General features: G+C 39.9%; 2 protein-coding genes across 8 annotated transcripts in view; one reads left to right on the top strand and one right to left on the bottom strand.

Annotated features, from left to right (window-relative positions):
* LOC126998441 (carbohydrate sulfotransferase 5-like) overlaps nt 1-12374 on the top strand; it is a 53201-nt gene extending 40827 nt beyond the window's left edge. For all 6 annotated transcript variants that reach the window (XM_050860127.1, XM_050860128.1, XM_050860126.1 and 3 more), the window contains 4 exons: nt 1047-1193; nt 3374-3572; nt 5200-5379; nt 10297-12374. In XM_050860127.1, coding sequence (XP_050716084.1) covers nt 1047-1193; nt 3374-3572; nt 5200-5379; nt 10297-10618 — 848 coding nt within the window. In that variant the 3' untranslated portion in view covers nt 10619-12374. The remainder of the gene's footprint in view (nt 1-1046; nt 1194-3373; nt 3573-5199; nt 5380-10296) is intronic.
* LOC126998442 (uncharacterized) lies at nt 10441-23432 on the bottom strand. 2 transcript variants are annotated; one of them, XM_050860130.1, is made up of 7 exons: nt 23205-23431; nt 21616-21825; nt 20723-21035; nt 18756-18902; nt 15245-15446; nt 14628-14777; nt 10441-10589 (listed from the first exon to the last, which is right to left on the bottom strand). In XM_050860130.1, the coding sequence occupies exons 2-6, from the start codon at nt 21813-21815 to the stop codon at nt 14668-14670; spliced, it is 972 nt and encodes a 323-aa protein (XP_050716087.1). In that variant the 5' UTR covers nt 21816-21825; nt 23205-23431; the 3' UTR covers nt 10441-10589; nt 14628-14667. The 2 variants fall into 2 exon arrangements, with proteins under 2 accessions (XP_050716087.1, XP_050716086.1); XM_050860129.1 differs by lacking the exon at nt 10441-10589 and adding an exon at nt 14060-14293 and having other exon boundaries at nt 14624-14777; nt 23205-23432.
* Nucleotides 23433-23764: the final 332 nt, after the last annotated feature.

Here is a 23764-nt window from a genome sequence, read left to right on the forward strand (position 1 = left end):
TTTGACGTATACTTTCATGTATTCTCCCATTTCGAAACATCAGTAATTTTGAAGTACTCGTTATGGAAAGTCTCGCTAACTTCCGTCAGTTGCTGTCAGAAAGCTACTTAGATAACCATTGCAACACTTCCGTGTAATTCAAGTTTACCAGCGATACAAAGTTTTGTCAGTGTTTTATATTCAACAAATGTAGCCTACATAAGGTATTTTTGTGGTCAAACTTTCGGATTTTTTTTTATCCTGTTCATGATGATAATCATTAGAACTCAGAACCACATCGTTTTCCGGGAAGGCGGTTGAGGGGGGCAGAAGTCCCTTGTAAGGTATACGGTAAAGGTAACGTTGGGTGCATACACTACAGCTACGGTATTCTCCGTCGTATTGGTCCTTTGAGCCTGTGCTGGGAAGAACTCTTTACCCCGGGGGACCAGTGTGAAGTCCAGGATTGCCAGAGCATAGACTATGGCCAGAGTTTACTCTCCCTAGATTCCCCAGGCATACCAATCAATCGACCAACCTGAAAGGGGAGAGGAATAGCTAGCTGAGCTGTCGCCGACTGCTCGGGCCGGGATTCCAGCCCGGGCCCGCGGAATCTTAGCTAGGCGCGCTAATCAGTGCTCCACGGAAGCCTTAGTAAGCCCAGTAAGGAGGGTTACAACATATAAACATCATCATTAAGAAAAATAATGTCAAGCATTATAAAGTTAGAGGTGGGATAAGTAGGACGAATATGCCTGAACCACCCAGAGTTGAATTTCGGCTAAAGACTGAATACAGAATTTAGCTTAAAAGATGTAGGTGACAGCTAGAGTGATTAAGGAGAGGTGGGTATGCTGAGGTACGATTGTTGGATATTTCTCGTTCGATGCTAGATGTGTTCGAAAGAATTAGTAAGATTTAGATATTTTCCTTTGGTGAATCGAAGAACAAGTTCATGACTGGCGGGCTCAGGTATACTGCTGAATTATTAATGTTGATGACATGACTTTTATATTAATGATGTACGCAAAGACAGACAGAATACCACAAATACCCTTTTCTTTCAGGTGATGTACTGCAAAGTCACCCAGCCACCTACTATCACTATGAGCCTTTGCTAGACTTTGACATTGTGCAGGTGAGACGTGGGGAAGCAGCAAAGCAGGCGCTGCACAACCTACGCCATCTCCTCACCTGTGACTACAGTGACATGGGTGAGTGCCGCTGCGGGGCTACGTCCAGGAGTTGCTGGTTATTGATAGAATTTAGTTTTATGTTGTCCTCATCCATATCAGGAATGATGAGATAGAAATCCGTCAACCAGAACAAGTCCTTAATTAAGATCCAAATATCAAAGAAGCAATAAAATGTGGAGCGCTCTTCGTAGCCACGGATGAAGGCTGGGCCACATACCTATGTTACAGCCCATGGGGGGCCCTTCCTTAAAGCCCGGGGGTCCCCAGCTAAATGTTAAGTATTCGTGGATCTTGTAGGCGGGAAAACGCTCGATAAAACTACCTACATCTACAATATTGTTTATTTCAAACTAGCATATAAAATTTAGATATTTTTTCGACGCGATCAAACATATGCCCTTTTGGTAAACTAAAGGAATAGCTAAAATATTTTTAATTTCGAATGGTAACTATTCACAGATAATGCTTGATAAGTAGGAAAAAATAACTTTTGTTTGTTGGCAGGAATAAGATGATAATATATTCATGCATAATTCGTGCATAACATGCCGTAATTGGATCCTTTTTACATTAGTTATTTCCCAGTGTGTCGCGTAGGTACTCTTTTCTTCCATTAAATTATGTTCCCTTTATCCTGTGTGTCCGCCCATTGCTATTTGTTATAACTGCCTTTGTTATGTCGTCTATATTTTTATGTTCCTATAGGCGGTTCTATCATCCCTTATATGATTCCCAGTTCTAATATCTTCATTTCCCTTTGGACGTCAGCAAAGCAAATAAACGAGAGAGAGAGAGAGAGAGAGAGAGAGAGAGAGAGAGAGAGAGAGAGAGAGAGAGAGAGAGAGAGAGAGAGAGAGAGAGAGAGAGAGAGAGAGTAGGACCGTAATTTCTAGGGGGCCTATAGCCTCTAGTGTTTTCTATATCGGCCTCAAAATGCCCATACAAGTGCTTATTTAAAAAAAAAATCCCTCGCCTACGCATGTTCGCCCCCCTCTCCCCTCAACTCATGAACCTATGGTGCCTTCTAGCCCCACTAAAAAATTATCTGCCAAAATTACGGGTCCTATGGGATGTCCTAAAGATATAGGTTTTGGTAGGGCATTTATTTGAATGGATCAGGTCTTTTACTAGGAAGCAAGTGCCTATGTGCATGTGATTGGGAAGACAGGTAGATAGCCTATGGAAGAGCGTTCATGTTGGTGGTTGAGAGACGAGTATGTTATGTCACCCAAGGCGGAAAGTGAGATATATGAAGCAGTCTTTGGTAGCAGGCCTTTTTGCAGATGATGGCATATTGTTGACAGAAAGCGAGCGGATGCTGTAGAGGATTGTAGATGAATTTGACAGGGTGTGTAAGGAGAAATGTTAACAAAAGTAAGGTTATGATATTTGAGAAGGCAAGAAAGCAGAGAGCATGACAGTGTAAGATCTGGCTTGGAAAAAAGGGTGGGAGAAGTTTTGTTAGTACTTTATGTAAACTTATGAGAATAAAGTAACTGGAGTAATAATAGCAATAAGATAATAGTAATACGAGTAATAGGTGCTGTGGAAAGATAAGAAAGGAAGTGTAAGCATGAGGGTAAAGAAGCTTGTTATATCAGTGTCATCCTCCCAACGGTCATATGTATCAGAGGCATGGATGAGGAATGTATCACAACAATTACGAATACATGCAGTGCAAATTAGCTATATTAGAGATGCATGTGGTGTCAGGATGAGGTGGAGAAAATTAGGAAACCATGAATGAGAGTGCAAAGGAAAGTAGATTGTGGAGTCACTGAATGGATGAGTCGTGGTGACTGAAAAGGTTTGGACATGTGGTAAGGGGTGTCAGGGGGAGGCCACCAGTAAAATGGATGGATAGTGTGGATGAGTACTAGAGAGTTGATAGGCAAGGGATTGAGTGTGCGGAAAAGGAATACCAAGACAAGGAAAGTTGGATATGCTTCTGCAGTGTCCACCCATTTGGGGGAAGTTCCTGGGAGGGAACAGGTTATCTGAGATGTAGACAGAGACAGAAAAATAAACAGATTTCATACACTAAGTTACCTAATTTCATGTTGAAATGAGGGTGAGGATTGAAGACTTGGTCATGGTCATTCTCTTGGAAAGATTTTTTAAAGACAATAAATAAATAATTTCAGATAGGTTAGTTGGTTAACATTTGATGTATAGACAAAGTTATTTCCCTTTTGCAGACCACTACCTGAACTATGGGAAGACACACCCTTGGCTCTTCAGACACAACAAGAGACTATGGGCTTACTGCGCTTCCTTCCCTAATATTTGCTGGAGCCCAAGGTTCCTCACACCCTTCTGCAAACTGTTTCCATTCCAGTCTCTCAAGACTGTTAGGCTGCGACTCAATCTCACTACAGAGTTTCTACAGGACAAGGAGTAAGTATCAGAAGCAGTATCACTCACATTGTCCACCATTTACCTCCTTTAAGAACTACTGGTTAGGAAGTATTCAATTTCATGCCATTTGAATAATGTGATTCCCCAAGTATCTTATTGATTCTGCAAAAGAGTTTTCTCGGATTTAAACTTACTGTCTGATACACAAGGTCCTCAGATGTAAGCATCTTTTCTATCTATATCTATTTAATTTCAGTCATTCCTTAATGAGTAGCTGTCATTTTTGCAGTTTTATTTAAAAATTCTTTTAGACAGCAGCACTTCACAAGATTCCATATGGAGTGCTTTTGATAGTTGATTAAATGAGGTAAGCATTCAAGGACCTTGAAAGAGTAATGTTAAAGTAATAAGTAAGTAAAAACAATAATCATAAAAGTGTGCCCATCAGTACGAGGGAAGAAACAAAATGCTACAAGTACCCCATTGTTCCCCTTTATCCTGCAAGCATCACCCTTTTCTCCCATTTCTTTTGACTTCTTTCCTGAAGAGTTTTTTGTTCTCCGGACATTTTGCCGATATCTTTCTACCAAAATCATCATCTACTTTCTCTAATCAGTCTTTTCACCAATACCTTACCAAATCTGTACTCCTCTCCTGTCTCTCATCTCTTCTGGCACATTAAATTTTCTCTGTAGCATTTACTTGTTGTTCCTTCTTTGATCCTCAACTGCCTCATCTATCTCCTCTGTTCATTCTGCATTCCCTTTCTTTCTTCTTCCACACCCGTTCTGTTTGCAGTCATTTTTTGGCAGCTGGAAGGGCTGTCGTAGTGCTTATCTCAGCAGACATGAGCACCAGGCTGATTGGCACCACTACCATTACCACTAGTCCATAAAATAATAAAAAATGTAACAATAATAAAACAGGCAATACTGCCACAGTCCTTTCCTCCCCTCAAATAAAGAGCACAAAATAAATTGAGATATGCCAAAAGAAAAAACAGCACCAGCATTACTCTCCTGTTTACCACCACATGTAAAAATAAATCAAAAGGCAAACTAAAAAAGATGATTAGAAATAAAATTGTAGTTTACTAATCAGGCCACCTCATGAAGGTGGGGTAAAACTTGGCTACTCCTGGCACTGGCAACGCTTGCAGTGGTCATCAAGGCACAGCTGGTTTCCCAATATCCAGTTCTTTAGCTGTGCACGTCGTAGCTGCCGACAGATAAATGGTTGATTTCACTGGTTATGATGATGCCATTGCAAAGGTAGAAATTTATTTAAACAGGCAGTAGCCAAAGGATGCAGATAATTTTTTTTTTTAGTTTTGCTTGGTATTTTTTGCTTTGTGTTACATACTGTCTCTTACCTTCCATGGTCAGTCCCAATCTGGCCACTGTCAGCAGTTGGATGAGACATTTACTCACTATTTTTCAACTAATTCTTGCTCCACTGTACTGCTTGAGATGGTGATGTAACACTAGATAAAAATTCATGAAGAGTGCACACATTTCTTACATCAAATGTTTTTATCTAATACACTGTGTGCAGAAGTTTGTGTCTTTATTTACAAAGATAAAATTACAGAACTTTGGTTTGAATAAAATTGGTAACATAAGTGTATGGTATGATCTCGGATTGTGATGGGCTTGTGGTTTTACAGGCTTGGTGTGCAGGTGCTGCTGCTGGTGAGGGACCCTCGGGGCACCATGCAGTCCCGCCACCACCGAGAATGGTGTCCTGGCAACCCTGACTGTAATGACCCCGCTTGGCTGTGTCGGGACCTTGTCAGTGACTTCCACACGGCAAAGAAATTTTTGAAAAAGTTTCCAAATTCTTTCAGGTTTGTTTTATCCAAAATCATCTTACTCTGCACTCTACTACTGCACTCTTGCTACTCTTACTTCTCATCTCTGCATTTAATATTGTTTGTTTGATTTTATTTATGAGACCAAACACATTCCACATTCTTTTCCCAAGTAATTAGTCTCTATTGCACCCATGTATCCTCTGCACATATCTTTGATTGCAACAGTTTTATTTTCATACCCATGTGTCTGAGGCACAAATCAGGGTTGATCTTGATCTTGATAATTAATGTGCAGGGCACCAAGACAAGTGCATATCACAGTTGGTAATTTATTTCTCAATCTCATCCCCATTATCATCCTTACATTTATATCTTTAAACTCACACTAGGCTCCAGGATCTGTGTTTACTTCACTCTGCTGTCTTGTTCTTATAAAGTATGATTAACGCCTTCCCAGAGGAGGACTTGTATACAGATGTCTCGAAAGTGGGACTATTTGGCAGTGCGTTATATACAGATGTTCACTAATGTGACTAAACTGGTTTGTAGGAAGATTTATATACGTATAGACACTTCTTACATAATCATTCGTATAAATTGGTATTTGGCATCTTGGGCGTTTCTTTAATCAGGAACTGCTCTAATTTGCCAATTACCCTCTGAGCATTACTGTCTGAAGATGCAGCTTTGACTAAAGGAAATGAATACTTCAACATACAGAAAATGTTAATACAAACTGAAGAAAGCTGGAGGAAGGGAGAGAAACCACAACACAAATGGGTGTGAGTGATTGATTCCTTCACATACATATACATGTGTATCTTGCATATTATAACTTACTTATGGTAAGAAAGATACAAAAACATCTATATATTATAAAGATTCAGATAGGTCTTTCATTATGCGGCAGTCTATACATAAATGATTTTTTATTTCATGGTACACCTCAATCCTTGCCGCCGGGATGGGGTCAAGGAATTGAAATACATGTGTGCTGACAACTCCTGAAACTAAAAAGTAGGCCCCCAAAACAGTGTATAAAACTGTGTTATCGTCTCCTAGGAATGATTGAGAATATTGCCAACACTCCCCTTAACCCTACAGAGTCTAAATAGTTTTGCAATTTGAAACTACTGACATGAGCATCAAGCACAACTTATTTTCTATATGATAGCAAAGTTTCAAAAGCATTTCTATGGTTAAAGAAAAAAAAAAATAACAGTAAAGAAAGGTGAATGAAAAGAGTAAGACTGAGCACAAGCAACTTGAAGATCTGGACTTTTGTGTGAAGAATTTCACATTAGAAGGTATCCAACTGATATACAGGGTCCTCAAGGATGACGAGTACATTGAAACAATTTGACTCACTGATTGCTCATGAGTACATGCCAGGTCTTTCAGCTTGCAAAGAACTCAGCACTTCAGAAAACCATGCAGTTCTGAGTTCTCAGTAATATCAAGGATGTGGTCAGTCTCCTTAGCTACCTTTCAAATATTGCTATACCAAGTCCACCAGCATGGCTCTGGTCTCTAATCCCAAGAACCTGAAATTCTCAGTCTTTTAGATCTTGCAAAATTTAATAGTGAGCTGTTGGTGTTACTGGTACCAGAACCATGGGGACCAACACACAAATCATAGGCAACCCTGCCAGTGCCAGTAGTAACATTGAAGTTGCCCAGGACAATGAGTGTGTCCCAATAGGGGCACTAGTCTAATAGTTAGTTGGGTTTGGCATTGACCACCTTCTCTTCAGTTTCACACATCTCGATAGGAGCATACATTGCTACAAGAGGCATGAAACCTAAAGTGTTTCAGCTTCTTGCATAATATGCTCATCAACTGGAATAACCTTAGTCACAAATGGCTGGAGATGCCTACAGCTACCCCTGGACTAGTAATAGGTGTACCCCCCACTACCGTTCTCCCCAGTGCCAGGCCTCCTCATTTCAGAAGGTTTGATGGTAGTGGGAAATAAATGTGTAAAATTTACCCACATGCTCCACTGACTGGTATAAAAATGCATAAATTTTCCGCACAGTGCTGTTCAGGTTAAGGCGGTCGTGCTCATTTACATAAAATATCATTCCCATAAACCTAGCTAAGAACTTTAATTTTTAACGACATAAGGAATTTTTTTTTTCTCTGCCAGAAAATTGTCATTAAAAAATCAGAATAGATCTGTCTCTGGGAAGTAAGGTCTGGCAATGCTGTTTTTAGAGATACCTGTGCCAGGATTATTTTGCAACAGGAATTTTTGGACTAGCTTAATTACATGGAATTTTTCTAACTTTTATGTTAAAAAAATACATTTCAAGATAATAGCACTTTTATGTTGCACACTCATAAACCACCACACAGATAACAAACAGATAGCAATATGAAATGCTAATATTTGATTACAAAATCCAAAATCCATTAGGCAGTCCAGGGAGGTCAGTAGTGCGAGGTCAGGTCAAGCTCAGGTCACTCAGGGTCCCATTTTGACTACCTGTGTGGTCATGTGAAGGGAGGGTCTCCCTTGCCTAGTCATTAACCCATTCACTATGGCTGGGCCAAAACAGCGCCCCGCACCGTATCCGAGATCGCCGCGCGCGCCAAATTTCAAATGTCTCTATTGAATATAACAAGTTTTCAGCCATAAACTCAACATAATCATGTATTATATATGAAAACATGCAGAATTAAATGGTGCACATAAAGAAACTCACTACGGCCAGGCCAAAACAGCGCCCCGTGCCGTATCCGGGATCGCCGCGCGTGCCAAATTTCGAATGTCGCTATTGAATATAACAAGTTTTCAGCCATAAACTCAACATAATCATCATGTATAATGTATGAAAACATGCAGAATTAAATGGTGCACATAAAGAAACAAATTAATTGATAATTTTGAGATGTAAGCATAAATATAGAGATAAAATAACTCGTGTATGTTGGCAAAAGTGAGTCAGGATGCAGTATGTGCGTCCTCGGATATGGTATGGGGCACGCAAGGACGCAGTATACGCGTCCTCGTGTTGAAGGAGTTAACATTAAGGCTCCTGGTTCCCTGTTGTTTATGTATATCTGCATGTTTCTGTAAATAACAGCATATTACCCCCTGAAGGAATGCTATCAGTGGTGCCCAACCATATCATTATTGCCAGGGATGATCATACATCAAAGCCACCTGGCTCATAGTCAGGTCCGCCAGGTGTTGCCTTTTCTCTTGTTGATGGCCTTCTTGAAAATACACCACGATGCATCACTGTGCAGGTGGTGGTGATTTCCCTCTATCATGAGAAATGGAATGCCATGTTACCTTAGTAATGCATTCAGCTGGCGACCTTGGAAGTCAGCATTCCTGATTCCTGGGCAATATCCTCATCTTATTACCACCTTTTCATGGCGTTCTGGCGCATAGACTCAAGAGCCTTCCTATTAGCTTTCACATGCAGTGATCTCACAGTTTCAAGTACAAATAACATGAAAATAAGTGTGTAAATGTATCGTGCAAACAACTACTCCTTCCCCAACAGTCCCTCCTTCCTCCTCTCCGTGCTACCAGAAAAAGCGGCCACAGTTGTCATACGGTGATATTTTAACAAAATAGGCAAAACCTGCCATAAAATACAATAAAAAAACGGAAATATAAGGGGAAAAAAAAAAAAAAAAAAAAAAAAAAAGTGGGCATGGCAGGTTGAGCCTGGCCTTTAACAATGCAGCCATTTAAAATGGACAGGGGTGTGTTCTGCACCAGCCAGCAGGTGGATTCAATCGCCTTGAAGGGTGACCAGATAACCCAATTATTTACAAGAAATCAATATTTTTCACTCGAATCCGAGTATGGCCACCTTAAGGGGAGCGTCTGCCATGTGTTAAATTATTAACGTATGATCCTGATTATGTTCATGTGAAATATATGCTTATGGTGAAGTAATATATGCTTACTTTCAGATCTATAAGTTGATACATAATAGCAGGAAAAAAATAAAATTTAGTTTTTTAACAAACTCAACCAAAATTCCTCTTTCATCTAATGCTCTACGCTGCTGAAAAAAATACCAAAGAAACTTAAAGCAGAATCCAAAAGATGCATCGTGGAAAATTTATATCAATTATGCTTTTGTTAATTGATGATAATTTTGAAGAAAAAAAAACCCCGTCATTTTTGCTTATTCTTCATAATTTTTTGTCACAAGCTAGCTGAGGCATGTGTGAAGACGTGAAAAATTTCAATTTTTCCCACTTTTTTTTTAAATATTAATGGGGGATGCTCACCTTAAGGGTAACACGGCAGTAGTTGTAAAAAATACAAATAGGCAAAAGCAAACAATATGCAAAGTAGCTGTATATGTTTACCTCTGATGCCATAATACTTACAAGATTTCTCTTCCTCCATCACAAACTCCTTATCAGTGGTCACATTCCCATAACTACCTCAATAAATCACATTTCATTCATTCCCTCAGTCATAACTGAACAATATTGTTTTCATCCATACCTTCCCTCATACACATCTTCATTACTCATTCTATCCCATTTTGTTGGACTACAATAATACAAACTTGTGAATGCCTGTACCCCTTCCATAAAAAAGACTCCATCTTTCTTTCCTATATAAGGTGGGGAGGTGAATCTCCAGGTAACATGAGTAAAGAGGAAAGATTGTGAAGGGAAGTGGGTCACACCACACTCATGAATCCTGCCTAGGATAAAACTATTAATCATTCTAATAAAGTGAAGGGTTTGAATTTTCCCAGACTTCTAAACAAAAGATTCTACAGGAATAGGTTGCCAGTTTTGGTGCATCTTTAAAGAAATTAATGTTTGTTACTCATAAATGCTAGTGCATTATAATTAAAATTAAAAAAACTATTTTTAGGTACAGCTCATTTTAGGGGTGATATGAAAGCTTTACAAACCTATTGGTGTGAGTGAATTGTGATCAAATCTCTCTCTCCTACTAGAATGATTCGCTATGAGGACCTATCATTCCATGCCTACAACATGACACGAGAACTGTTTGAGTTCTTCCACCTCAACTATCATCCAGAGGTCGAGAAGTTTCTTGACACACATACAAAACAGAAGATTGGAGGGGTGTCCAGCACCTTCCGTGACTCTAAGATTGCACCCATTCACTGGCAACAGGACCTGCCATGGGTTGAAGTGAAGAGCATCCAGAGTGTATGTGGTGAAGCGCTGAGACTCTGGGGTTACAGGATAGCGAAGGATGAGAAACACCTCCGGTCATTCAATCCTGTGGGGAAATTCAAGACTACAGCATAGTATTTAGTTTGGGAAGTGTTAAACAAACTGTGCATATGATTGTGTTGATTGTGCATATTGACTATGAATAATGAATATCAGATTCATTTGTGAGACTGTTGTGATTTTTAGTTTCATGTGTATAATTATCATTCATCACCTCACTGTTAAAAATATCAGATTCATCAGACAACATAGATTAACCAGTAGGAATCATAGATTTTGATGTTTATATGCACATCTTTCTTGCAATCTGTCATTTGTGTGAATGCCATTGATTGAGAACTGAGTCTAGCCATCGTCAGTAATGAGGGTATCTATAAGAATCTAGACTAGCTATGAAAAATGATTTGCAATAATAAATGTGCCTTGGGCACTGGTTGCTTGTTTTTTGAAGATTAATTTGTATGTGAAAGGGCTCTTTTAAACTGCTTATGCTTAAAATGGATAGTCACATGTGTACATTACAAGTAGGAGTTCAGTCTAATTTATTCTAGGTTAAAACTATTTTCTACATGAAGATTTTTGAAATGCCATTTATTTGGGTTGTCTCTGTGATACTTTTTCACGGACTGTTGCACTGCCATAGCTGAGTCATCCCCCATTAGTACTTCAGCTTGGGATGCAACTGTTGCTTAAGTACCAGTGTGAAATTTCGATGAACTGCTATGAGAAATGCTGCGGAAGTACAGTGCTTGTCATTGAAATTGTCGTGCCTCGCCTCCACGCTGGGTAAAACAATACACTTGTTTTCTGTTATCCACGAGGGTTAGAGGACATTTTCCGTGAATGTTTGTGACACCCCCACCAAAAAGCCCCTCAAGTCTAGAGACTCTAGACCCTCAAAAAAGAACCAAGAGCAATTTTATACAAACCTGTAAGCTTAAAATATCAAAAGTAGCCTCATTCATCAGCTATTCGCACTGTAAACTGTACTGTAATTAAGGTAAACTTACAAATATGAAGTCATAAAAATCTTCTCAAACTTCACAGCACTCTGTCTTGAGAAAATTTTGCCTTGTCGCTCCACAGCACACCACACCAATGCTCGAAGGTCCTGTCCTTCACTTTGTCACAGAAAGCAAGCCTTCTTTCTTGCTGGGCAATGGAAACCACAGGCCTGAGTTCAGTTGCTTAGCTGTGGAGTTCGTCATGAAGGTGTTGTGATAGTTTCCTTACAGACACATTACTTAGCAGTCTTGTGTTGTCTTCCTTTATTTTCTGGCTAATACTTGAGGACTGCATTCAAGCTTACAGTGTGCTAGCCTCAGGGTTTGCAGGCCTTTCCAGGTGATTCATTCTTGTCAGGTATTTTATTGTCGCTGATTCCCATCATACACTTCAAGTATCTCTGAACTTGGCGGACACTGACACACCCCGTCTGCTCCAAAATAGCCCATGTAGTGTCCAGCATTGTGGAGAGAGGTGATGGCTGTGACATCATTCCTTGACAAAGCATTGCAAACCATTGTCCAGTAAAACAACCGAACAACAAAGTAACTGAAAGCCAAAGTGAAGGGAGTGATAGGGTAGGACATCAGCTATGGACAAGTGGGTGTCAATGTTCCCTGCCTCTGCACATTGCCTAACACACAGGCTAAGTTGCCAGATGTGCAATAATTTGATTTAAAGCACCCGCTCCACCAGAATGAGTACTGAGATTTCAATGATTCAAACGCTCGGTGAGGTACTGGTGACAATTTCAATGATGAGAACTGTACATCTGCATAAGTCATGTCCTAAAAATTGAATTGTGCCAAATAAAATTCATACACTATCCTAGAGTTGAATTTTCAAATATTATGATTTGGAGAAAGAGGCCAACAGGTGTTAAGCAGTGGTGAAGAAAAAAGCCTTAAAAATGATAGGGGAATAAATCACCGTGAATGTGTGCATGTAAGAAAAACTAGTCAGATTCTTAGTTCAGTACAACTTTTTGTAACTGGGGTTGTGCAATGCCACTTAGTAACCAAATGTGTTTTACTCTACGGACAACTGAAGTACAGTAAACTCTCCATAAATTGAGCTAATAGGTGAAGTTGATCAACAATTTTGACTAATTCATAAATAAACTATTAAAAAGCCACAAGGGAGCTAAAGTAGAGCAGGACAATATAACTAAATTTACATGGTTCTGGAGTACTGTCTTGTGCAATGGTGTGGTGAGGGTGAGGTGGCAGCGGTTGTAAACAAAGCATGAAACAGCAAAGTATGGGGAGCGCCATGCTCATCAGGAATGCTAGTTTTGGGTGAATAAGTTCAGAGTTGCTCCTGATGCACAGAAATATACGCTACTGTTGAATCTGAAGTATAGATCAACTATTCCCTGTGTGTATACATTAGGAAAATCAATCATTTAGCAGTCGCATTCCTCTTGCCCTGGGCCAGCGAGGGTTCAGGAGGGACGAGAGGGACAGGCAGCCCTTGCTTTGAAATGCTGCGGTCTGGTCTCACGCCAAACCCCCAGCTATAAACCAGATCTTTGACTGACTTAAAACACCTATTCTGACTACTAAATAATCCAGAATTTTGTTCAACTAGGGATATATTGGGAACTTTGAAATAATTCAATTTATCCAATATCTAAAATAGAGGTCCAATGTATGGAGGGTTTACTGAATAGTGATCAGTTGTCAGCCTTTACGTAGTGATTGGTCACTTCTACACACAGGCTTGTAAGTTTGATGCCTTAGGCCACACTACAAAAACTTGTAGGAAAGTCTAAATTATACATTATTTTTTTTCAGGATTTCAAAAGAATTCCTTCAATTGTTCTATGAGAGCCTTTTACATGTCTTGAAACATTTTTATTTTTCTTATTGATCATTAACCCATAATTGCTATTTTCCTAGCTCTCTGCACATCTTAAAAGTTCATGACAATGCATTAATAACATAACCTCCAGTAACTTCCCTTCTGATACCCATTTCAAATGGATTTTCTGTCTGTCCCTTTCCCAAGCTTTTACTAGCTTCATGTAATCAGATATGCCATATTCCATTAGCTCTCATGCTAAGCACCTGCTTTACCTTGCTTGGCTCCACAAAAATATGCCGTATTAAATTCTTTCCTCCATCTACCCCTCACACCTCTGCTCAATACCTATTAAATATATAGACATTGTGAACATCCTCATACATTTTTAAGGAGCTTGCAAAACACTTCAACTTCAACCTTTCCTAGCACAGACCCTTCTGTTTAGAGCTATTGTTGTTCATCCTGAGACATCTCATTTCCCAATGATGCTACTCTCAAATTCGAATGCATTTCTGTACCTAATCATGTCAAATTAATACACTTTGGTATATTCTCTATCATTTTCTTCAGTGCATACTGTAACCCATCTATCCTACATTCAATATGGTACATAAGTATCTTTCTCTTGCCATAACTTCCTTGTTTACATACATATGAGTTGGGTTGATTACAGTGAACTGCACACCCTACTAGTCCTGCAACCACCTAAGTTTGTCTTGCATGACTAGTAACTGATCTCCCTTCCTTAAAGGCATTAGTGGCTTCATTCTCTCTTCCTCCCACTTACTCTTTTACTAAACAACTGTGAGCAGTTGCCAAAGAAGAGACAATTACCTTAGAAAGCTGTATGAGGTAGACTCCATACAGATTCTTAACTTATACCTAGCAAAGAAGTCCACGGATGACTAGTTAATACTTATTTAATATTTAACTTAACCCCTTCAACACGAGGACGCGTATACTGCGTCCTTGCTTGCCCCGTACCATATCCGAGGACGCGCATACTGCGTCCTGGCGCGCTTTAGCCAATATACAAGTTATTTTATCTCTATATTTATGCTTACATCTCAAAACTATCAATTAATTTATGTTTCTTTATGTGCACCATCTAATTCTGCATGTTTTCATTTATAATACATGATGATTATGTTGAGTTTATGGCTGAAAACTTAAATATTCAATAGCGACATTTGAAATTTTGCGCGCGCGGCGATCTCGGATACGGTGCGGGGCGCTGTTTTGGCCCGGCTGTAGTGAAGGGGTTAATACTTACCATGAGTAAGCGAAGAACATAGAATCCTTTGTTGTCGACTCTACAGGTCTGAGAACATCTCGGCAAAACTGATGACCTCTTCTTGTGTCTTAAGTTTGCGCTGTCCACTCAGGTATCGGTAGAGGTTAGACCTGCTGTATCTGGTAGCGACTAGAAGATAAAAACTCATTTAATGAACAGGCAGGATGTTTTTCATCAAAAATGTGTTCACTGATCAAAGGAGTTTTAGTAATATTACTGGAAAATATGAAATGAAAACCAGCAAAATTTGTTCTAGAATAAAGAACGTGCTGATCTTTTGTAAGATTACCACAATAAAGCTATGGTAAAGTTTTTTAAAGAAGCTTCGGCAACCTCACACCTGAAAGGATGTTTTATACCAACCTAACCTTAGCATTTCATGCATGTTAAATTTCACAGGCATGAGACTTAATATGTAATTTGCATATTTGAGAGAGAGAGAGAGAGAGAGAGAGAGAGAGAGAGAGAGAGAGAGAGAGAGAGAGAGAGAGAGAGAGAGAGAGAGAGAGAGAGAGAGAGTTGGTAAAGGTAGTGAGGAAGACTGCTGACTAGAAATGTATAGGATTGCTCAGTACACCACAGGCATGCACACTCACCTTCCTCAGCACAATTAAGTGAAATGTTGTATTTAAATATGCAGTTCAGTTCATCCCATTGGAGTCCCCAGATCACCTCCACTTCATGTTGTCCTTGACACAAGAGACGCAACACAACTGGCTCACTGTGTTCGATCTCCTCCAGACCTGGCACGTCTGACTCCATCTGGTCCAGTGCCTCTTGGCGCTCCTCCAGTAGCATCTGCAAGTGGTGATGGTCTTCATGATGCTATTACTATGAGTCTTCATCTTCAGAGAGCATGACAGGTGCAGATCAGAACTACACTAATTAGAAACATTATTTCTACTCAATACCAGATATTAAAGAGATTTCCTGTGTAGTTTCCTGAAATTTCCTTCTTTTTATATCAATGCCAAACACTATACAAGGAATTTTCTTTGTATTTTGTGTTTAGTTGGGGAGCTTACAAACTTGCTGTATTGGGCGGTAAAACTGGCCCATCAAAACTGAATTCTAGGCCAAACCCATTTCACTTGACCCCTTACCCCTGTAGAAGATTGGTTAGTGTTTGCCCTCAGTAACAAAATTAAGTCCCACGCTCATGTCATTGATGTAGATTATGAGCAATAGTGGCATACGAGTGACTGGCACCCACTCTGTGGCAGTGTGATTAACAATGAGCTCTTGCTGTATGTTGCTTAGCCAGTTTGCAATCCATTTATGTACTTTACCCTAGAAACCTAGTTGTTTGATTTTCAGTAATATATGATGAACTTCTATGCTTTTAGAAAAATTCAGATTAAAAATGAGGTGCCGCAAGCAGAAGGGTCGCAACCATCTTATTACAGTTTCAAGTAGATTAGAGTTAAAGTAGGGGAACTGCTACAGGTGTAATTTACACTTAAAGTGCCACTAGTAATATATGATTTAAAAGCTTTTGAAGAGTACTTTTTCGTTGTTATATTATTTTTATATTATACTATATTTTTATGTTGAAAATTTCACTTTTTTACACATGCAAAAAAGCCAACATTTATAAATATGTAATACATGAAATAGTTACAAAATAATAGGTATATAATGTAAAAATAAATACAATAAACCCTCAGTACAACGGACCCATTATAACGGATTTCGGATATAACGGACAAGATCAGAGGGTCAGAAATCCATGGGGACCAACTGAGAATAGTTTTGAACAAATCGCGCCCAGTAACTGCAATAGCATTTGCCAGCCATCTCGCCCTCCTCCCTTTATCTGCTCTGCCATCCTTTGGTTACAGTAGTTTTTAGGCCACCTGATGAAATATTTTCCTTCTTGTGGTTCCCATTCAAATGTAGAACTTATTTACACCAGAAGAGTCATATGCATCAATCCAGGATGTAAATGTAATGGAAAATAGTCAAGCGTTTGTGAAGGTTGGTGACTGGGTGACTGCCGACTTCAAGTTCAAGTTCAAGACGTGCTGGCTCACGGGTCAATCAGAGACCTCAGGAGCAAAGTTTGGCCAACTGCGAGCAAGGCCTTCACACACACACACACACACATACACACAATACATGGAATGGACTTAGCAAAGACATTGTTGAAGCAGGCAGTGTCCATAAAATGAAGGAAAAGCTGGACAAATATAGATTGGGAGACAGGACTGACTGAGCTTGAGCTCAGGCCCTGTATACTACAAATAGGTAAATACACCAAAATTTGAAGCACTGGTATCATATAAGTACGTATGTTATTAATTTACGATTCTTTCCAAATTTAATACATCTATATGCTTCTAAGTTGTTCAGGTATTCTCTTCTATTATTTTGAGTCTTGGATTTTGAAATGGGTGAACTTTTGGGAAACGCACAGGAATGCATCTCAATGTCTATAATGGAATTAAATGGGAAAATCTGCTTAGATTAACAAATTTCTGCTTTACTACGAGCAAATGTTTGGGAACAGAAATCGCTTCTAAATTGGGGACTTGGTGTATAGTATTTCCATGAGAAACTGGTGGGGTCAACTCCACCCCGCACCTTGCCACACACTCTCAACACCTCTTGCTTCCTCTCATATGTCAGCTATTTACTACCTTTAAATGAATTTAATTAAATAATTGGATAATCCAATAAGGTCATATAGTGTTAAGATTGTTTTGTTTTTAGGATAACAAAATTTTTGTATAAATACCACGACACTTGACAACGCTGGAATACAACGTTGTCAAGTGTCGTGGTATTTATACAAAATCTTTGTTATTATCCTAAAAATAAAACAATCAACACTATATGACCCAATCATTTAATTAAATTCATTTAAAAGTAGTAAATAGCTGACATAATATTATGAGAGGAAGTGAGAGGTGTTGAGTGTGGAAAGGTGTGGGGCGGGGCTGACACCCCAGCCACCACTACCCCACCCGCCAGTTTCTCGTGGAAATACTATAGTACATGTCTGATACTCGTATTATACCCATAACAATATGGCCCCCCCATAGGGCCCCATTGCCAACCTGCCAGCCTCAGTGCCTCACAGTCTGTCGCCAAATGTGCTGTGCAGCTATACAGACAACATGCAGACAACAAACACAATATAAAACTATATAACTTACGTTTATTAGGTTCGTCGGTATTATTATACGTATTTTTGTAATTTCCGCCACTTATAACACTTTCGGTATTAACAGACTAAGTTCCCCCCCAAGTAGTCTGTTGTACTGAGGGTTTACTGCATAGTGTAAATTTCATGCAATTCATTTTGTAATGAATTTTTATACTCATCATCTTAGGGAATAGGAATAAATGAACTGAAAAACTGGTTGAAGTACACATTCATTGAATTGTAAGCCATGGCGTGTACAGCAACTGAGCCGGTAACGCGTTATGAAGACGGTGTTCATTATTATTAACAGTCTTATAAAAAAGGTCAAAGCCCCTACTTTCCAACAATGACAAAGTTGCATGTTGAGGGTGGGTAGTAGAAAACCCTCCCCTCTTCCATTCCTCTTATATTTGAAATTATAATATATTTAAGATAAAGGTAAAGGTGGGGGCATACGCTATAGTTGTGCGTGGCCTCGGTGCTCATCTCCATCGCATTGGCCCTTGAGCCTGTGGTAGGAGGGAGGCCATCATCCTGGGATACAGGGCCAGTGTGACATCTGGGTTACCACAGTCTACCTTCCCCAGGTTTCCCCAGGTACGCATTTATCGACCAGTTCGAAAGAGAGGATGAACAGCTGGGTGTGCTGCACGCCGACTGCCTGGGCCGGGATTCGAACCCAGGTCCGCAGAGTAGTAGTATGGCACGCTGACCACTAGACCATGGAGGCATATGTAATATATTTAAGTTAAAAAAAATTCAAGAAATCTGATTGTATAATTAATACTTTTCAATTTCATCAAGGAGATGCAAAACAAACAAACAAAAAAGACAATAATATAAATTGAAAGTAAAATCATAAGCATAAAAGAGGCATTACCCAGCCATCAATTTTTTTATCAATAAAAATACTAGAACTCCAAGTAATCTTAGGATTTGTTGAGAAAACTAAAACTTGCCTTATAGTAGTAGAGGTCATTGGTAAAGCAATAGACAGTTTCTGGCATGTTGAGCCTGACTGGCGTGAGCATCTGTTTAGGTATGGAGCTCTGGGTGCCAATCCTCAAGTTGATCAGGCTCATTGCTTTTCCACAACCCTGGCCAACCTGTGAAGAAACAAATTGTCAAATTTGGCCTGTCCTGTACAAAGGCTGTATATTTACTTACCTGATCAACTCTTGTTCAATGAAACTTTGAGGTGTCTCTAGTAGGAAACCTTCCACATGCAGTAAAAGCCTGCTAGCCCAGACATCTTTTATTTTGAAAACTGCCAGGGTTGGCTGATTTAAATCATGATGATTTAAATCACTGATTTAAATCAAGATTTAAATCAAATGATTTTTTTCAAAAATCATTGATTTAAATCAATATTTACTTCTGCCCAAACCAACATGGAATGTAAAGAAAAAATATAAAAAACAAACACATACTTACACCTGCTTTATATATTCCTGAGGAATAGGACACTAAAAGCTTCCTTTTACACTACAACAAAAATTTCCACATTCCATTAAAAAAATTAACTCAAAGGGTTTTACTTGTAATGAACTGTACTTATTTCTGAGGAGTAGAATATGAAAGCACTTCCTTTTACAATACAGTATAACAAAAAAATCCACATGCTATTAAAAGAAGGAAATCAAAGAGGTTTACTTATAATGAACTGTACTTATTTCCTGAAGTAATGAATTAAGAAAAAAATATTATGGCCTGTATTTAAAACAAAAGCACATTGAATTTATACTGTAAAAGCAGTCTTTGAAAAATAATGATACACTTCTTTGAAAGTAGCTCATAAAAATTCTTTGAAATCAAAATTCAAAATCTTTAAAAAATAAGGTTTTTAATTCTTATGACAATAAATTTGGTTCTTTTCAGTCTTGCTACTATTCCTTGTAACTCCAGTTTACACTGTTTGCTTATAGCTCTCCATGCTTTCCCAGACTTTGAAGGAATTCTGTTAAAATGTTCCCACATTGGATCACTCTTCCTACCAGATACATTAATCCTTGTGGTCAGTGACATCTCTACGCTCTTGCTGTTAGCTCAGGAATGAGTGGGTGGCCTGTAACACCTAAACAGTCAAACCACTACACAGTGGCACAAGTCTGGCTATGTCCTAACATGATGTAAGAGGAACAGGACAGAGCATGAGAGAGATGATGCAATCCTGGTCAGTGGCCACTGGGCTGCTTGACAGGTTCAAATACATTGTAACCAAGTGAGGGATGATGCAAAATGCTGTAAAAGCACTCCTAAATGTGTTTTAAACCCCTTCAGTATGTTGATGCCCTGTCGGCATCATTAATTAAGCCTCAGTTCAGTGTACAGTGACACCTATGTGTGCATCAGGAAGCCTCAGTACAATACATGGTGATGCCTATGATGGCATCATGAAGCCTCAGTACAATACATGGTGGTGCCTATGATGGCATCATGAAGCCTCAGTACAATACATGGTGGTGCCTATGATGGCATCATGAAGCCTACTGGCCGGTCCGTGACGTTACGGCACGGCCCAGAGCCAGTCTGTGTTGGTTAGTGTTAACGCGCTTCCGTCACCGACTGGCACCAGCACAGCAAACAGGTGAGGCCTTGGGGGAGCGTAGCGCCACATTCTCTCTCTCTCTCTCTCTCTCTCTTATGCTAAAGATAATACAGAAAAAAGTAAAACACTAAATGATAATATTAAAACATTAGCAATAATAGTATTCACGAAAAATTATTGCCAGTAATATTGATCTATCCAACAGTGCTTGTAAGGAAGATGCATACATTCTATAAGAATATGAGCTACTGAGAATAGACAGGTGAGGCGTGGTCAAGGCCCATGGGAGTGGTCAGCGCACCTGACTAATGACCTGACATGTTGCTGTTCCCGGCCCACTAACGTGCTGGTGTAGTGTGAATCAGCCCTAACACTTACATTTCTTCTGACCATAACTGAGGAGGCATAGGCAGCATCTCCAGTGGTGCCCTCCACTTGAAACAGCCTGAACACTCCTTTTTCACGTGTGACTTGATCCTCAAGATCTATTTCATGCTCCATCTTCCGACGTTTGCGTCTGCTAGGTATAGGTGAAAGCTGAAGTTCGTCAGTAAAGCCGGCTGCATGGCTCACTTCAATTTTTAATTTAGTGACTCCACTCTGGGTAACCATCTGCTGTGTCTCCACCTTCCTGCTCATGATGTCCAGGTATACATCATTTAAGTTATTCCTTTTGTTGTTGCTGAGGACCCTGCAAAGAGACACCAATTTAGCAGCTCTCAAATCATGAAGCACATATCACTTTCAGTCAAAATATATCTTCACCTGGCATAATCAGCAGTGTGTAATATGAGATACACAGCAGCAGAACAACTGGTGAACATGGTCTGCTGTTCATTTCCGTATCAGAGTCATATGAATGATGCAAGGCCATATACCTAATGGCAAACTTTTACTCTAGTCCTACAAGTTTAAATGGTTTAAGATTATATACATACAGCAATACTAACCTGTAAAAGCTGATTTATATTTATATTGATCCAAACACACAAGTCTTGCTTGTAGGAATTCGCAAAAAATATCATGACAAATAGTTTTTGCAACATTCATACTAAAAAATGAAATAATTATTTGCTTGGAAAAATGCCATACAACAAAACTGAGAAGTAGAGGTCAGCAACAGGAGTAAGAGTTGAGGTAAAAATTCTACATGGGTCAGTCAGCAGCCTTCCCTACAGGTCCACAATGATGGCACAATCCTGCCTATCACTCCAAAACTTGTACCTCTCATAATTTAAATGAGACAGAAAAAACACACAGGCTTTCCTTACTTTTTACTGAAGCTCTGTTCCAGCATCTGCAGCTGGTGGTGCTGGGCTTCTGAGAAGAGATAACTTGCTCTCTTTTTCATCCCTGTAAGGCGCCTCTGTAACAGTGCAATGTCTTTTGCAAAGGCACTGTACATTTGCTCAATCCGCCTTATTTTCCTCAGACGAGTCTTGCTTGGGAAGCTTCCTAACCATGGTGCCATGGCTGCTGGGCTAAAGTAAGAAAAATAAACCATTAATGAGCCACTGCATCCTGAATGTTCAAAATAAGCTACTTTTGTACAACAAGATCTAAACATAGACCCAGTGTTTGGCAGGCACTACAGGGTTGTGTGTAATTCCCTCTCAACTCTTGCAGGACGAGTGACCCACAGGCAGACATACTGGTGGGTTCAGGGGTGTGGAGTCGGAGTCGGTAAAAATACCTCCGACTCCAACTCCTTAACATAATCATTTATCGTGTTATGTAGTTGAGAAGTTTTTTCTTTTACATTATCTAGATGTTGCCTATATTGAGTATATATACACATAATTTGGATGTAAATACATGAAAGAAAAAGGTACTCAGGCGAGTCTGCTGGCACTACAGGCAGCATCTAAAAAAAAAGAATAAATAAATGAAAATAAAAAATAAAAATGCATAGAGAGGGAGGGGCATGGGGGCCGGAGTCGGAGTCGGAATCGCAACTTTAAAATTTCCCAGAGTCGGAGTTGGAAAATTTTTAACTCTGACTCCACACCCTTGGGTGGGTTCCATTAAAAGGATGAGTGCCCTGCATGCAGATGCCTCCCTTTTTTTTTATGTACATATTTGTCTTCATGATTTTTGCTCTTGTCCTGAATCTGGAATACACTAATCAAAAACTTATTTTTTTTAGGTGCTGCCTATAGGACTGGTAAACTCTCTCAAAGGGCCTCTTGGATGACCCCAGCCTGTTAGTGGCAAAGACAAATTTTATTTTTGGTGGCTGCTGTGATGCATGACTCGTTTGGTCTGTGGGAAATCGGGGTTTTTAGGTGAGGGAGCATATTTAAACTACTCCAACCGAACTTTACATAACCTAACCTCTAACAGGGGGGCGAAGCCCCCCTGTTAGATGTATGTAGATGTTAGATGTATGATGTGCCGGTAAAGCTAGAGTAGTACAACAGTATGTGAGACCTTGGAAGGGTTATTATTCTTGTGGGGGCAATACTGGAGGTGCGTAGTGAATCTCCATATTTACCTTCTATTGGCTGTGGAACTGATATGGTCTAAGTGAATGTTGAATTTTAAGTTAGTTGAGAGGTGGATACCAATATACTTGTGTGTGCACTGATTCAAGGTCTGAATCTTGGAGTGTGTGTGATGGATGTGGCTGTAAGCACTGGTGAATTTTAACAATTAACATTTGTCTGGTAGGAACTGCATCTGCCAGGTGTGCTCCTGCTGCTGGAGGGCGTCCAAGTCTTTTTGTAGCAGTGTTCATCACCAGCAAGAAAGCACTTTATGGCTGCCACATCCTCCCTTAGTGTGTCAGCTGGTGCAATGCTAGCAAGTCAATGATGATCTATCCTAATTAAATGGTGAATGAATAAAACACTCTGTGAACCTGTGACGGGGGCAGAGAAGAGGGGCGCCGCTACACCAGTCCTCGCACGTCACGCCGGCACGCCTCGCCCGGGCCTGCTGTGTAATGTCAGGGTGGCAGGGCGCTGGGCCCGGTGGTTATCACGTAGCAAGGCGAACACTCCCGCGCCTGGACACACTCGTCACTCGGGCCTCTCAGTTTGAGCGCCGCCAGCCACTGCCCGCGCGGCCAATCACGGCGCGCCTCCACGCCAACGTTAACAGATTGTCGTACTCAGCCTCTTATGTTTGTCGATTTCAGACCCAAAACCTGCCTCCTCCACCCCAATAACTGGCTTTATATATAGTTATCCTTAAAACGGCTAATTATTGGTGTTTCTTGGTAATAGTTATGGGTCAGAAACCAGTAAATACGATGCTCTGAGTACGATAATCTGGCAACGGTGCTTCAAGCCGCCGCCCAATCGCCAGCGGCCCTGCCCTCGTGACGTCACCAGTGTGTAAAGGATCGTGAGTATAAATGTTTATGTGCGTCAATAATACTTATTTCAATTATTCATTGCAGTAATTCCTCCCGCATCC

This window comes from Eriocheir sinensis, chromosome 14 (genome assembly GCF_024679095.1).
Source record: "Eriocheir sinensis breed Jianghai 21 chromosome 14, ASM2467909v1, whole genome shotgun sequence".
Lineage (NCBI taxonomy): Eukaryota > Metazoa > Arthropoda > Malacostraca > Decapoda > Varunidae > Eriocheir > Eriocheir sinensis.

Excerpts from the sequence above, each read along its gene's own strand:
- LOC126998442 (XM_050860130.1), bottom strand. The coding sequence starts at position 21,815 with ATGGCACCATGGTTAGGAAGCTTCCCAAGCAAGACTCGTCTGAGGAAA. Across the intron at positions 15,447-18,755 it reads ATGACCTCTACTACTATAAG|ATGCTACTGGAGGAGCGCCA; the intron begins GCAAGTTTTAGT and ends CACCACTTGCAG. Across the intron at positions 14,778-15,244 it reads ACTTAATTGTGCTGAGGAAG|TCGCTACCAGATACAGCAGG; the intron begins GTGAGTGTGCAT and ends TTTATCTTCTAG.